Below are 14,502 nucleotides of genomic sequence, written 5' to 3'. Positions count from 1 at the left end.
GGAAGAATTTAGTCTCAAGATCAACATCAGACATGCATTTTCAGATGATACTGATCAAAGGCTAAGGTTTTGGGAGCATTCCTACTCAGTTTCAATTTTTTACTTTTGATTGCTATAGGCAAAAACGAAAGAATGAGGCTCATATTTCACTCAATTCTTGAGTACTCTGTAAATACATTGCCTATTTGAGGGCCCAATGTTGATAGACTGTTTTTGAGCCAAGCTTTTGTCAGCAACTTGAATAAACTTTTCAAGTATTCTACCAAAAATCAACATCCTTGATGCGATTGTTAAAAGGAATGAGATTGAAATTTACCCATGGGACTTTACCGAGGTAATATAGGACAAACTTCTATGTTTGTATCTGGTGTGTTCGACGTGTATAGGGCCGTTTGGTTTGGGGTTTCTTCATGCATACTAACTTTTTCGCCATGCAAATTTCAGAAACGACGTCAAGTTAAGGTCTATATTTGTGTTGGCGTTGGACTAAATCTTGGCTGGGTTTCGTTTCTGCTGACTGTTCCTTCGTTTCTCCTTAACTTGAGTACCGAATCCATTGATATTGTTGTTTGATTTTTTGTTGTTTATTTGTTTTTGTTAGTTTTATTGTTTAGTATTGTGTAATTATTCAATTTAAACGAATCATGACGTCAGTGATGCAAAAATAGTTCATAAGTAAAAAAGACTGGGCTTGAAATTGATGATTTTTGTTTGATTTTTTTTCGAAGATGAAAACTTACAACAATGTACAGAAAGAACGACCCAAAGTTGAGTAAGCGGAATGGCCCACAAACCTCTAGAAATGTGGATTGTGAAGAACAGGCTTCCCTCCAAAGCGGCCGGCTCTTGGTCATAGCAACGCTGAGCCACTTTTCAATTGATCTCTTCAATTAAAGGCAAGTCAACCTTATGTGCAAAAATTGCAAAGTGTTTTTTTATTTTTCAAAGTGATGTCAAAAGTTTGTGTAGCTGACCCAGAGCAGGCTCAAAATTCAAATTTTAGTTAGTGATTAATCCATAACTTTGGCAACATCTCCTGAGTACCCTAAACATGGTTTTAGGCTCAAATTTTGCTGGGGGGTAAGAATAAGAACTCTTGTATATGAGGTCCACAGGGTTTTGAAGCTAAGACATCAAGGGAGAAGCTTCTTTAAACGCGCTGGTTTAGGTCACGTAATGAATGGCAAGAGTAACGTTTATGAGGTTTCAACATTGAGCATTAAGTTGCTCCTTTCATTGTCGAGATTTCCCACGTATGATTGCAGTATCTTAAATAGGACTTAGTCATGGTCTTGAAAGTGTCCCTATTCTTTACAGTCTTTCAATTACTCCTTAGCCAATGTGGTTGTTTCCTTCCAAGGACCTGTCATTCTATAAAGAAGGCCGAAAGGAAAAAAAATCTCTCTTAAATCAGCCAAATATTACAAAAATAAGCTTCAGCCAAAGCGGGTCCAATTTTTTTCGAGATCAATATTCGCCAAAAATTTAAACCTTGAAACCAATTTCTGAGCCGGTCACAACATTTCTCTCAAGAAGGTAGACAGACACAACAGCTGTTTTCGTAAATACTATATGTGTTGTATTCGAAGCCTTGGACTGACCACATAATTATTGCTCTGACAAGGACGAGTTGTTGAAGGAGTTATTGCTATCATTTAATGCTACAATCTGCTCCTCGCCTTCTTGGACACGTTGGTCCATCTCCTTTTGTTCGGTGATTTTTGACACGAGGGTTTGCAAGAAATCCAGAAACCGAGTGAACAGATCGCCCTCATCCTCTTCGTAGTTTTTGTTCTGAAAGTTATACTTCTGGAGAATGGCCTCGATGGCGCTTCTGCGTCGGTTGGTGTGACCTTGAAGGTCGTCAGCCTCTCGGATTTGCTCAGTCAGCCTCGCGATTTTGAACTCGAGTGCTTCCTGAAACCAGAGATTCACGGTAAAGTACGAGTATTTGAACTCCAAAGAGACCTACTTTTATCGGATTAGCCAAGAGTGCAGAACAAACCTAGCTGTGGTTCATCGGAAATAAAACTACTGTACGTCATGTCAGGACCTACAGCATCTCGTCAGGATTTCTGAGAACGGTATCTTCGTTATTGTTGTTCGCCAATTCGATTTTTGACTCTAACAAACCGTCATGTAAGAAAGGATTGTGTTCGTAATATTTTCAGAGGCTGTTTTTGCCTCTCGTGCGTTTTAGCAATAGTACACTAAAGGCTTAAATCTAAATCAGTACGCACCCTTGAATGAAGGCTTTAGATACTTAGTTAAAAGAGCGTTGTCTTTTGGGGTTTGGTCCAATATGACAAAGTGAGATTTTTTCTATGGGGTGTGGCAGATTTGTCTACCTTTTCCTTAGGGGTAATATCTCTTCTTTGGAGAAGCTTCTGGGCCCGACTTAGGCGAATCTGGAGGCCGACCCTCAGTTTGGTGATCTGCTCCACTTCCTGTAAGAATTTGTAGACTCGATCGACCTCGGTGGAATTGGCGACCGATTCTAATTCATCAAGGATGGCTTGGCCCATTTGATCATTGTTTCGTTTCTCCTCCACAATGAGATCCCGCTCATCCCGAAGCAATTGAATCTTGGACAGAATTCTGTCTCGAATTTCCCCCTGGGGACAAATGTATATGGTTTAAGTGAACGTTAAATGTAGGTGTTCGTTTGAGGGTTGTATCTGTTTGGAGGGAACAAAACGCGTCATTGGTTCAGGTTCAGTGAAAGCAACAAAAAGTGCGTTCAGTTTTAAACTGTCTGACGGACGACGTCACCTCTGGACAGCGACGGTAATGGAGAAGAAAACGTTTCTCCGACCCTGCTGACTCTGTCCAGTCGTGACGTTGTCCTTGGACGAGGTAACGCTTTTGCTTTAGTTTCTATTTCAATTAGGAAAGACGCTGTATCAGAGAAAGCGCTTCCATCGGGCTAAACTTGCTTGATGTACTTGTAGATTGTTTCTCCATAAAAAATTAATCCAATTTAGTCATCCAAGCGGACCCTTCTGGCCATCTCACTATTAGTTCCAACTTTGTAAATATAGTATTATGACTTATTCTTACTGTCTTTTTCAAGCAGTACTTCATCATGCCAGAAGTATCCGTTTCAATTCATGAAAATCCAATTCATCTTTCGCTTTTATCAAGTAAAGTCAAAGGTAAAGAAGATCCAATTATGTTGAAGCTTCGTGCAGATGGACTTGCTTTTCAAGCTGGAAACTTATGGAATTACGCTTAAAACTGTAATATGCAGTCACTGGATACTAGGGCAATCAAGAGCCAAAAGGGAACCAAGCTAATCTTATTTCAAGGGCCCTTTCTAAAGGAGAGATGTGATGTCACTGCTTATCCATGAGAGGTCTCGGAGCGGTGTCTGATTTCTTACCTTCTTTTGGATGAGATCTTGAAACTCTGAACAAGACCTTCGCCTCTCCAAGAGATCGGCCCTGCAAACAAACCGAGCATTTGTACTGCATGAACGTTTGTGTGCATTATACTTTGGGCATGGGTATACAATTCAAATCTCTTACTTGTCCATGGACTGAAGACTAGTTACATAGGGGTAGCTAATGGATTTTGATTGGAATCGCTTGGGTAAAGGCCAAGGTTGGTCCTCATCCCGAATCTCGGCCGGTCGAGCCAAAACTGAATCTGCGCAGTGACGGCCGTCGTTGACAGTGCCACTTGCGCCGCTTTCTTGGGCTCCTTTCATTGCAAGATTTCGAGGTTTCGGAGGTAACTTGGGCTTGGGACTGGCTCCATGAGATTGACTGGATCTGAAAAAGAGGTCTATCAACGAACGCTACTTAATCGCACAGAGAGCGAGACGAGAAAACAGTTACATCCTAAGGGCTTGTTTCACTTTCCTTAAATGTCAGAGCTGTTCTGAAGGATCTTTTATATTTTTCCCAACTCATTTCCTCGTTCCTTTCACCAGAGAAATAACCAAGCTCAAATGAGGGAAAGCGCTTCATGAATACATGAATGCGAACCGGGGAAACGAAGGAGAAGTAATACAATGATGTGAGGACTAATCTGCAGTTTTTCTGCACCCACCTTCTGGGAGGAACTTCCGGCGTGGGTGGCTCGTTGGGTTCATTGGACACACACTCTTCTAATCTAGCCATTTTATGCTGGCTAGTGGCATTGTAATAGGGTTTGGGCGCGTAGAAGATGTGTTGTGGTGGGTGAGGTCTCTCCAGGGGTCGATTGCCCAGACTGGGAATTTTCGTTGTGCACACCGTTGGGCCATGGTGGCCAGGTGACCTCCCTTGGGACATTTCTGAGATGCGCTTCTTCACCAGACTCATAGAGGAAATATCCCTGCCAGAGGACATTCAAGAGGATATCATTTTCATATCCAAGAATTAGTAGCTGCTGATGACGACAATGACGTTTACCTGGTTTCTTGTTCCGCCACGGACATGATCATCTCCTTTTTGAGCACCACTTTGCTGTAGTTCTCCTTCGTGGAATCACTGCCCGCCGAATCGAGCACAAAGTTGGACATGTCGGCAATTAGTTAAACTCCTGACTGACTGGGAGATTCGGGTTCACTTGAAGTTCGCCAATCTTGAGAACAGAAATAGCCTGAGCTGCTCAAATATCGCCATTGGTTGGATAAGTCAAACACGGATTCACACGGATTCACATGCCTTGTCTGTCAGTCAAAGAAGAAGATGCATTGACTGGTTTCAATATTGGTTTGTGCTCGACTGGGCTGCTGCTCTTCTTCGATGGATTTCTAGACAATCTCGTCGCCTCAGTCAAGATAGTGAACTGGAAACGATATAGGGCACGCTTATGACTATACATTACATGGAAATAGGAGTAATCACGACCAGTTGAATGCAAAAATCATTCAAAAGAACCGAGAACGTAATCAAAGTCAACCATCATGCTTTTGGACTCACTCACTCGAAGCGAGGAGGCAAGGAACCGAGGTTCGGTGGTGGGAGACGCTGTGTCTGTTTGAGGCTTAAATGGTTGGAACAAGCTTTGCAACAAGAAAACATGAAACACACCGACTCATTAAAGGCGACATCCAAAGTCCCATTCTATCTACGGTGATACGTCAATTTCGCTGAGCAAGAAAACGAAAGCCCTCTTTTCTGTGCTTGTTCGAGCGGTAAGAAACCAGGATCACCAGTCTGTTGGTAACTAGGATATCGCTTTTTATTTCTAACAAATTGATCGAATGCCGACAACACAAAGTCCTCGTTCTGTCAATTTGCGTGTTACACAAAGGAAGAAAATCCATCGTTAGGGTGGAGAGTTATTTGGAGTTGCCATGGCTGATTGTCATAGTTTCTTGTGAACGATTGAAAGGCAGGGAGGGGGCTTAGGAGATCTTGTACTGCGAAGCGAAAGATGCATACTAAGTGACTTGAAAGTTGTCTTACATGGTCAACCCAATATACACTCATCTATAGAGAGTGCTATAATACTCATAATTAAGAGTAAAACTTTCTTATGCCAGTTAAAAGGATCAGACCGTAGAAATGTGTCTCAATGTTTTTTGTCTGTCCGGTTTATCTTCAAACAAGTAAACGACATGAAAGAAAAAGACCGCAAAAGAAGAAAAGTTAGTTTGTTTGCGTTTCAAAGCAAAGCAATTAGATTACGGGAAGTTCTTTTTAACGTCGTAGTCAAAGTAGTCTCTTCAAAATGCCACTGTTTGATGCCCATGGTTTATTCAACTGCCATAAAGATACACATTGACGAAATGGAAATATAGATCGTTTTAATCCCGGAACCAGAAATTCTTGGAATTGCTGCTCTTACAAAATAATAGACAATTTCCGAACATTACGTAGTGGCAAGGCTACGTGCATGCGACATTTCTCGGTTAAAGGGAGACATCATCATTTTGCGCTAAGTGGAGCTTCCATTACATAGATTGGTCATGAGTGCCTGCTATCTACTGTGCTAATGCTAATGTACCGTTGGTCGTACCTACGTACTAAGAAATATCATATTGTCATATACCAATTATGAAGATCAATGAGATAATGAATACAAAGTCTGTGATAGATTGAATGGAAAACATGAACTGTTTGTTATGAAGTAGAAGCACTCCTCATGCGATAACAACCCGTACTTCACGTGATGAGTCCAATGTAATGGGTACTTTGGAGAAAGTCGGACGTCTGATACTGATCCTAGTTATTGGAACAAACCTTCTTGAACCAAACTTGTCAGCTCTCGAGTGTTTGGTCTCAGATTCATTCACTCGAGACTTATCGACCTTCCTCATTTCCTTCTCACTTAAGATCTGGTTTGATTTGGCCGTTAGCACAAGTATTTCAATGCCTTTTTCGGTTCAAAGTGGGGAGTAGACACTCAAATCAAGGCTGGGTTACTCCAAGGTCAAATTTCTAATACCTTTCTAGTTTCACCGAGCTGAACTTGCTGGAAATGTACTTACATGTCTTGTCCAGTTTATGCAGATAATTTTCGAGAACTTTGCTCAAAAGACTTCTGTTTGGTTCACACCCATAGCCCACAGTATATAGCATGCACTCAACTTTGGTTAACCTTTAACAACACTCTGCCTTGAGACACAAACACTCACTCACATACACACACACACCACATCTTCCGTCCCTTCTCCTGAGTCATGGCCAAATTCAAACACACTCACATTCACGCTCCGCGGTGGCCAAGTGGTAGTGGTTGGTGGTAGTACCTCGGCCCAAGAACAGGTTCGAATTCGGGAACGGACATCATCAAGGAAGATGAAGAAGGCACGAGGCAGGCAACCCGACGATTCCAAGCCAGGTAGGCTCATTTACAGTGGGCAGTTGGTCGGTTCCCTTCTCCGAAACTAAACGTCACCGTCAGAGCCCTCCGTAAACAAACCAAGGGCCCGCACCACTCTTTCAGGATATCATACTTAGTCCCATTCGTTCCTCCCCCGCTTCCCCCCCCCCCCCCCATGCACACACGCACTCTTGGCACGTCCACAAAGTCCCTATGGTCTGCCACTATCCGGCCCCGTACCATAATCCATCTAGTACGTCAGTGCACACACGTTAGTTGGTTCATTGGTTGGTAGGTAAGTGGGTGGGTGTTGCGTGCTTGCATTCATTGCATATCCAAGATAGAGCTCGGGCCACAGAAATTTCGTTCGGCTGCCTGAAACACAGACAGCGCCCTAATGGATCTAGGATGGTGCGAAACTCGGTCGTCGTTGGTTGGCAGTTTGGTGGGTTACTTGGTTGATTGACCTGTGCGACGCGATTGGGTCTTGGCCTGGTAGCCATCAACGCATTCCATTCCAGCCAACAACTAACCAACCAACCATGGGTATGGACTATTTGGTTGTCTAGCAACTCCAGGTCTCGAAAGTCGTAGTCCAACTCAGAGGAGATGGTTGAGCGTGAGGAATGCGGAGATGGAATGATGAGCTTTCAGTCAGTCTCAACGGTTATTCTCGAGGACGAATTTTCCCACACAAAAGCCCGAGATTCCGAACCACCAGGCCCTCGGCTTTATTTTGACTTTTATGCCCTTGATGTTGATTCTCAGAAAACTAATTGCAATTCGCGGGAATGAAGGAAAACGCATATCTTACCTTAAGAAAATAGTTCGGCTCGAGGCGAAGACGGCTTTCTGAGAGGAGTTAACTCTGGCGAAGCACACGGTGCAATTGGAGGTGTCCTCATCTATCTTGTGGATCACAACAGAGCATCGTGCTTCAGCTTATGATGATTCATAATTTCTAGTTCGCATTTTTCCAGGGCTTTAGCGGCCTCTTCCATCCACTTAGGTGGAGCAGGTACGCTGATGATCGAGAATGAAACTGTGTCGTTCAAAAAACTCCCCAGTTCCGAGAAAAAGAGGTGACGAACCGACAATCGGGATTCTGAACTCTGAATGCTGCTGATGATGATGATCATGATGATGGTGATGATGATGATGATGACGATGACGACGATGCCATCGTTAGGGCTCAGGAGAACCAGGATGCGTGAGCAAGCAGATAAGGGCTCGGCGCTGGCCCACTTCTTGCTTTTAGCTAAGGCTAGTTTATATTCAAGCGCCCAGAAGGCTCTCCCTCACATGTGCTTATCAATATTAAAAAGAACTGTTGACTAGAAGGCGGACAAGGACGAGGACAAGGTAACGGAGGTGAAAGAACATGCACGCATTCCATTCCCGATGTGAACTCTATTGGAAAGCAAGCATGAAAAATCGATCTGCTTGTAAAAGGAAAATCATTGACAAACATCGATTAGATCAAACTGTCTTTGAATTTGAGTCAACCGTTCCAGTTGAATTAAAGTGTATTTGGTCGTGACTCTATTTTGATGTGTACTTTCATAGGGAATGGAACGATGATTTCAAGTATTTTCCCCCGTAAACATATCCTCCAGCTACTCATGAAGTACCGAGCGTCATGAATGCAACGTGCTTTCCATTAAGGAATTAGTAATCACTTCCATCCAATATAAAAGTGCCCAATTTCAAATCAAAGCTAGAAAGAAAACTCTCCTCGGCAATTTGGCGATTTCCTCCAAAATTTGGACTTGCTGTGTCTCTTTCGACGTTTGATAGATATGTATAAAGCCTTTAGAGCCAGTGAATGCGGGAACGGCAACAGAAATAACCACCATCAATTTAGAACACTTTCTCCCCAAAGAGATTGAGCTTCTCCTCAAGGCTACCAAGTTTTCGTACTAATCTGGTGGTAGACCTGATCCTTTTGTGCTCGTTTGCAACTTGGAAATTCCCCAAAGAAGGCCTTACAATGGCTGTCTATTGCATTGCACAAACAACCGTACTTTCATGGGAGCACAAAATAGAGGTTTACGTGTACTGTACTGTACGAAGATGTTCAATTCTTAGATGCTTAGTTGCTTATACATACTTGGCCTTTTACCCCTCAATAAACGATGCGAACCTCAAGAAAGAGAGAGGAGAGATACGTAAGGTGTTTTTTTGTGAAAGACAGCACATATTTTCAAATAAAGAGGTTACAATCTTGTGCTGACCTTTTCAATTCGTGGCCCCAACAGAAATTATTCGGAAATCAATCATTCGGTCTCACGTTATTATTCAAAGATAAATATGGAAACTATTTTCATCTATTGCAAAATAGTACAAAGAAACAGTCAACGAAATAAGCGAAACGTCCAAAAGACATCAATGGAAACATGAACAAAAGCTCCCCAATTTTCAAAATATTATTGCATCGTTCTTTTGTCAAGGAACAAACTCCCTCAACCATTGGTTTGTGACTTGTTCACTGTTATTGAGATGGTTGTTAGTGTCATCGTCGTCGTCGTCGTTGTTGTTGCTGTTAATATTGGGCTTCCCAATCAACCAAATTTTCGATTGGCGCGCCTTGATCGAATAACTCCAAATTTGCTCGGAGACAGTCTGCCACGTCGGATGCCCGAGTCGGTCCCGCAATGTGAGGCGTAATCACAATCTTGGGATGAGACCAAAACGAATGGTCAGAGGGCAGCGGCTCTTCGGCAAACACATCGAGAACCGCTTGACGTAACCAATCCTCGTCCAGGGCTCTCAACAGAGTTTGATCATCCACCACGTTATCCCGACCAATGTTAATGAACACAGGCCTCCGAGCTAAACCGAAAGCAGACCAGTTCATGAGAAAGTTTCCAATTATTGCTCAAAAAAGGCCAAGCTTTACGTTGTAGAATTTCGAACAATGGTTCAAGTAACAAGCCTATTCATGATTGGAAAACAGGTCAATTGGGCATTCTGGGATAAACAAATCCCCCAAAGTTCCAGTAATTGCCAAGACTAGAACAGGAAAGCACGACCTTAAAAGGTTCATCTTGAGAGGGCTCATTTTGGGAAAAGTAAACAAAAGCACAAATCCCAATGATGCTAACATCTAGTATGTCTGCTTATCCATTTAATTGTATCTCAAGCCAAGTTCCAAGCTATAAATGTAAACAATTGCATGCACGGGTCTGCTTCTGCCTCTCCTTCAGAACAGAATTAAATTGCTCAATTTTACCCACCTTTTTGATAATAAATAAAAACAAAGGTCCACAAGGCGTTTCATAACTACGGTTTCTCAAATACATGCAATTACTGTAGATTATTTGAAAATGTTGACCCGTTGATGACCCGTTATTGACCCGTTTAAGATTGAATCATTCACGACTATGGGTATAATATTTCATCTATTTTTGGCGAGTGGATTTGAAAACATCATTGCAATTATTAAACCTTGTTAAGACCTTCTCAGGCAACTTTTTTTGTTTTTAATAACAACAATAGTCTGCAGACTTTTTTAATCGTTTGAGTGGTCATTAGGCACTTCAGGTCAGACATCCAGGATCTTGCTCTAGAGGTCATGACCTAAGTTTTCATAACTGAATCTTGACCCGATGTGGCATGACAATGTTTCCGTTAACGCTAGCCTTCAGTTATATTACGTAGACACAAAGGCTCGCGAGACATTTCTTTTGCTATTTCCTAGCCCCCAAAACGGTTAGGAATCGATTCCGCGTCTCTGTTTGAAAGGCCAAAGCACTAACCAAATCCAGATCATATTGTTAGGACGCGTTTATTCCCCTAGGGCGAAAAATCTTACTACTCTATTCAGCCTTTTCTTATTTCGAGTAGACACAAAATCAAATCAAATTCCTTACCTTGACAGCTCTTGAGTAGTTCATCCGTCAATAGCCTAGTGGTTTGAGATGTACGTGGAAGAACGTTGCAAATGTAATCACACTGGGGTAGCATCTCGTGTAGCGTGGACGTCTCGTAATAATGGCTCACGAACGGAGACCGATGTTGGCTGGGAAACCGCCGAGTCAAGCCCAAGATTCGGGCACCAAAAAACTAATTAATAGGAGCAAAGAACATCAATGAGAACATTGCTCATACATGGCATTCTGATTACTTGGCCTAACAACTCGGAAATGAATGATGGGAGATTCACAATACATTATGAGACTGTCCCAACGTACCTGAAAGGTCCTGGCGATTTCTCGTCCTATGTTGCCCACTCCTAAGATTCCGATGGTGAGCTCCTTGATGAGTCTCGGATGGGCAAACTCGTCACTTCTCCAGGATTTTGTCCCGAGAGTCTGATCGTCGCGAATGGTCAAAAGGCCACGCTCTGAGTTGATCACTTGGCCTAATGTATACTCGCTCATTAATTGAGAAAATTGACGGTTGGTGAATCGAGCCACTTGCAAAGTGGGTCGCTCTTTATCCTTCTTAATGTGACTGAAAATCGACTCTACACCAGCCCATGTGCCCTAAAATGGGACGAATGAACATATTGTTATACTGATCAAATACCGATCTCGGAACATTTGGAACATTCGCAGCTCTGCTAGCGTCTTCTTTCTTCTCTCCCTTGTCATTACGTTTCAAATGCAATCAATTCTACATTACACGCCTACATGTAGGCGCCTTGTTCTTGCATAGCATGTCCAAAACTCTTATGTGCGTATGATTGGCTCGAAGAGAATGGAAGAAATAAAGTTCATCTATCTTAGGATAGGTAAAATTGTCAAAAAAAGGGGAATATCGTTTCGTTATCTATTTCATTTTGCAAGCATTCAGTAGGCTATGACATATTCTATTGAGCCCAAGTATTTCAAGGGAGTAATTGATGGGATTGATGGTATTCTAGGAGGCATGTTAAAGAAGTAAATTAAGTAAAATTATTGTTTCGTCTTAAAAATAACCTGACCAAATGTTCTTCTGTGTATAGAAAAAGTGCCGTCATTCACGTTTATCAAGTTTGAAATGTGCTGAGAAGCCAAAAAGGTTTGATTTGCGGCCACCCGAGCTAAAAATTGCAAATCAAGGGCTCAAAATTTAAAAAAAAAGTTGTCTTTATTTCCTTTTGGCAGAATGTGTCAGAACAGCGATTGGAAGCAATAAAAATGGCCAAAATATCAAAAGTGGCAAATTTGAGAAATACTGCTAAAACTTTCAAGTTTTGTTGGTAGTCGCATTATGCAATACAATGTGATCCTTACTCTTTAGTTCCGTGCAGGTTATGAGGCAGTTGTGCAACGGCTTTGTCGCACTGGCCTGACCATTTCAGGATTTTATTGGAAAACAGTGATATTGAAAAATATATGGGCAGAGTCAGCCAGCCGCCGCCCCTCCCCCCCCCCCTCTCCCCCTACCCACTCTAAATATTTACGAAAAATCTCTATTAATGAGCAGATAAAGTTTAGATACCTGTATAAAAGCAAATTGGCCATGAGGACGGTAGAGCAAGGGTCCAATCATATCGTTATTGGTGACAAGGATTTCGTTATGGAAATGCTCTGTCGCTTCCTCGCTGAGGTCAGTGATTTCCACCACTTGAATTCGAGGCAATGCTTTGGAAAGAGCGTTGGTCAACCCAGGAACTCCAGGGGAGTAAACAATCACACGTCGGATTTGATTCATTGCCGTCAACTTGTTCACTCACTATATGAAAAACAAGTTCAAAACTTCGAAACTGAGGGGTCACAGTATTTGTCAGCAAGAGCATCAAATTTTGCTAGCCAAGTGTTGTTGAGCCGTAGCTTGGTAATCACAAGACTTCATTTGAAAAGCAAGTCATACACCGTACTTTCAAGCTTAGATAGTGGAGCACTTCAGCGTTCCCTATAAGTTAACCGTGGCACCCATCTTGCAATGAAAATGTGCCCAGGGCAATTCTGGTGGACAATACCATACGGTGGTTTACTTTATTAACCGTGACAGGTTTAATATCTAGAATAAAGAAAGATGCCTGTTTTTGAGAGCGTATTTCGTGTACTTAGTGTTGCCCAACCTTCAAAGCGTAAACACTTGAGACTTGTACTCCCAAGAGTATCATGGAGTTCTATCAAGTTGGCTGAGAATGCGACTTGCGTTGGCTGCCTTGAATGAGACTTGCAGCATGAAAGGGCCCATTTGACCCAAACTAGGGTATAGAAAGAGGGGGTTGTAAAAACCAAAAGAGCTTTCTAGATCAACATTTTTTATTGGAAAAGGTATGTATACGTGGAACTTAATTAGATTTTGCAACCTAAACCCTTTGGAAGAATGGTGAATCTTTAAATTCAGTAAAAGTGGTGCTTTCCCTCAGAACAGTGAGTTTGATTAGAAATCCCGAAGATCCAGCAGAAACACAGTCGTGTTTTCCCTTATTTTTCTTTGGTATGATCTTAATCATTAGTGACAAGAAAGAGGCTATAAGCACAGCAATCCTTGCGCCCGATTGATATAGATGGCACTTTCCCCATTTTAATTGAACCAAATGTTATTTCGCTTGATCATTTCGATGACTAGAGAACAAAACATCTTTCCAACCATTGATGCTTAACATACCCCGCAGATTTTAGTGACCTCTCTACAGCGAATTCTCGAAGAACGAGGACTTGGATGGAGAACGAGCTATTTCAACGTTGAAACTTGCTTTCATTGTCGATTTGGGATGGGTGTCCTCATTTTAGGGTGAAGGGAAAATGGACATCTTTACTAAAAACACGTGCGTATGCTTGTACTTACAGGGTCTAATTTAGACGTTTGTTTGAGAATCTACTTTGAAACCAATGAAGTTTATCGCCACTTTGTTCGCCACTTCGACCTTAAACCTCCATGTGAAAGTGCGTTCAGTCTAATGATGGGAAAAGGGCAAGTAGCAAGTCATCAGTTTCACACAAGTTCTACTTGTTTACAAGAAGAGCTTGGCCAAGTACCAGGAACTTGGGCAAGCTTAACACAAGCAGAGATCCGCGGCTAAACTAGGGGGCCCGTACAGTTATCTCACGAAAACCACAAAATGGGGATTTTTTGTTGTTAGCTAAAGTCAGATTGCCAGAAACAAACCAGTCATGGAATCAAAGTCACGTTGCACAGGGTCACTGTAAGAGCACAATATTGCTTTTGTTTTACAAGTTGATTTAAGTTGCCGGGGTATAAAATTTCTTGTGTAAGTTTGGCCACACCATTTTCCCCTCAATTGTCTGTTCCTACTTGGGCAAGTTAAGCACAGAAATACTTGCCCTGTCAGTGGTTGCCTCATATTAGTAGTTCAGTCGTACAGTGATTTCTCCACTTTTTGGTCCATGGATTTTCAGTTTCAGATTTCCAGGGCTGGCTCCTCTTGCTTGAGCTTCGTGGGACATTCGATACGTTCCCTTGGCTGAATGATGTAGTAACAAACAATTGTCAAAAAGCGCACCTCAAGAGGGCGTTTGTGTCACAATGGGAAAAGTGATGCTATTAAGTTTGTTATTGTTGTTGTTCTTCTGGTCACAGATCCCTGGTTAGGCCTACACGACTAGATCCAGCTGAGACCTCTCACTCACTCGCCCTTTGGGCCTTGGGCCCTTTGGCCCCATGCCCCATGCCCCCCATGCCCCCCATGCCCCCTTAACTCTCTGGCTCGCTCTGGCTCCCTGGTCAGCCGCTTCCCGTTCACAGAGTCCTCTAGTGGCCAGTTGAACGTCCAAGGTTAGTACAGCTTGTTCGTCCTCATTGCCACCCAAATCCTTCCTTGCCTGACGGTGTTAGTCATGG

The 14,502-nt window shown here is 42.5% G+C and overlaps 2 protein-coding genes across 6 annotated transcripts; both read right to left on the bottom strand.

Moving 5' to 3' along the window:
* Positions 1 to 1,430: 1,430 nt before the first annotated feature.
* Positions 1,431 to 7,902, bottom strand: LOC131877872 (uncharacterized). 3 transcript variants are annotated; one of them, XM_059223689.1, is made up of 7 exons: positions 7,574 to 7,902; positions 4,398 to 4,776; positions 4,054 to 4,320; positions 3,528 to 3,773; positions 3,383 to 3,443; positions 2,349 to 2,615; positions 1,431 to 1,917 (listed from the first exon to the last, which is right to left on the bottom strand). In XM_059223689.1, the coding sequence occupies exons 2-7, from the start codon at positions 4,505 to 4,507 to the stop codon at positions 1,609 to 1,611; spliced, it is 1,260 nt and encodes a 419-aa protein (XP_059079672.1). In that variant the 5' UTR covers positions 4,508 to 4,776; positions 7,574 to 7,902; the 3' UTR covers positions 1,431 to 1,608. The 3 variants fall into 3 exon arrangements, with proteins under 3 accessions (XP_059079672.1, XP_059079673.1, XP_059079671.1); XM_059223690.1 differs by lacking the exon at positions 7,574 to 7,902 and adding an exon at positions 6,641 to 6,911; XM_059223688.1 differs by lacking the exon at positions 7,574 to 7,902 and adding an exon at positions 6,425 to 6,629.
* Positions 7,903 to 9,038: 1,136 nt separating this feature from the next.
* On the bottom strand, positions 9,039 to 14,281 carry LOC131877873 (glyoxylate/hydroxypyruvate reductase A-like). 3 transcript variants are annotated; one of them, XM_059223691.1, is made up of 5 exons: positions 13,982 to 14,281; positions 12,187 to 12,416; positions 10,953 to 11,246; positions 10,632 to 10,824; positions 9,039 to 9,591 (listed from the first exon to the last, which is right to left on the bottom strand). In XM_059223691.1, coding segments are annotated over exons 1-5 (1,008 nt in total). In that variant the 5' UTR covers positions 13,983 to 14,281; the 3' UTR covers positions 9,039 to 9,301. The 3 variants fall into 3 exon arrangements, with proteins under 3 accessions (XP_059079674.1, XP_059079675.1, XP_059079676.1); XM_059223692.1 differs by lacking the exon at positions 13,982 to 14,281 and adding an exon at positions 13,489 to 13,664 and having other exon boundaries at positions 12,187 to 12,420; XM_059223693.1 differs by lacking the exon at positions 13,982 to 14,281 and adding an exon at positions 13,309 to 13,443 and having other exon boundaries at positions 12,187 to 12,420.
* Between the last annotated feature and the right edge of the window lie 221 nt (positions 14,282 to 14,502).

Source organism: Tigriopus californicus, chromosome 3, assembly GCF_007210705.1.
Source record: "Tigriopus californicus strain San Diego chromosome 3, Tcal_SD_v2.1, whole genome shotgun sequence".
Lineage (NCBI taxonomy): Eukaryota > Metazoa > Arthropoda > Copepoda > Harpacticoida > Harpacticidae > Tigriopus > Tigriopus californicus.
This window is presented reverse-complemented; position numbering and strand designations above follow the sequence as displayed.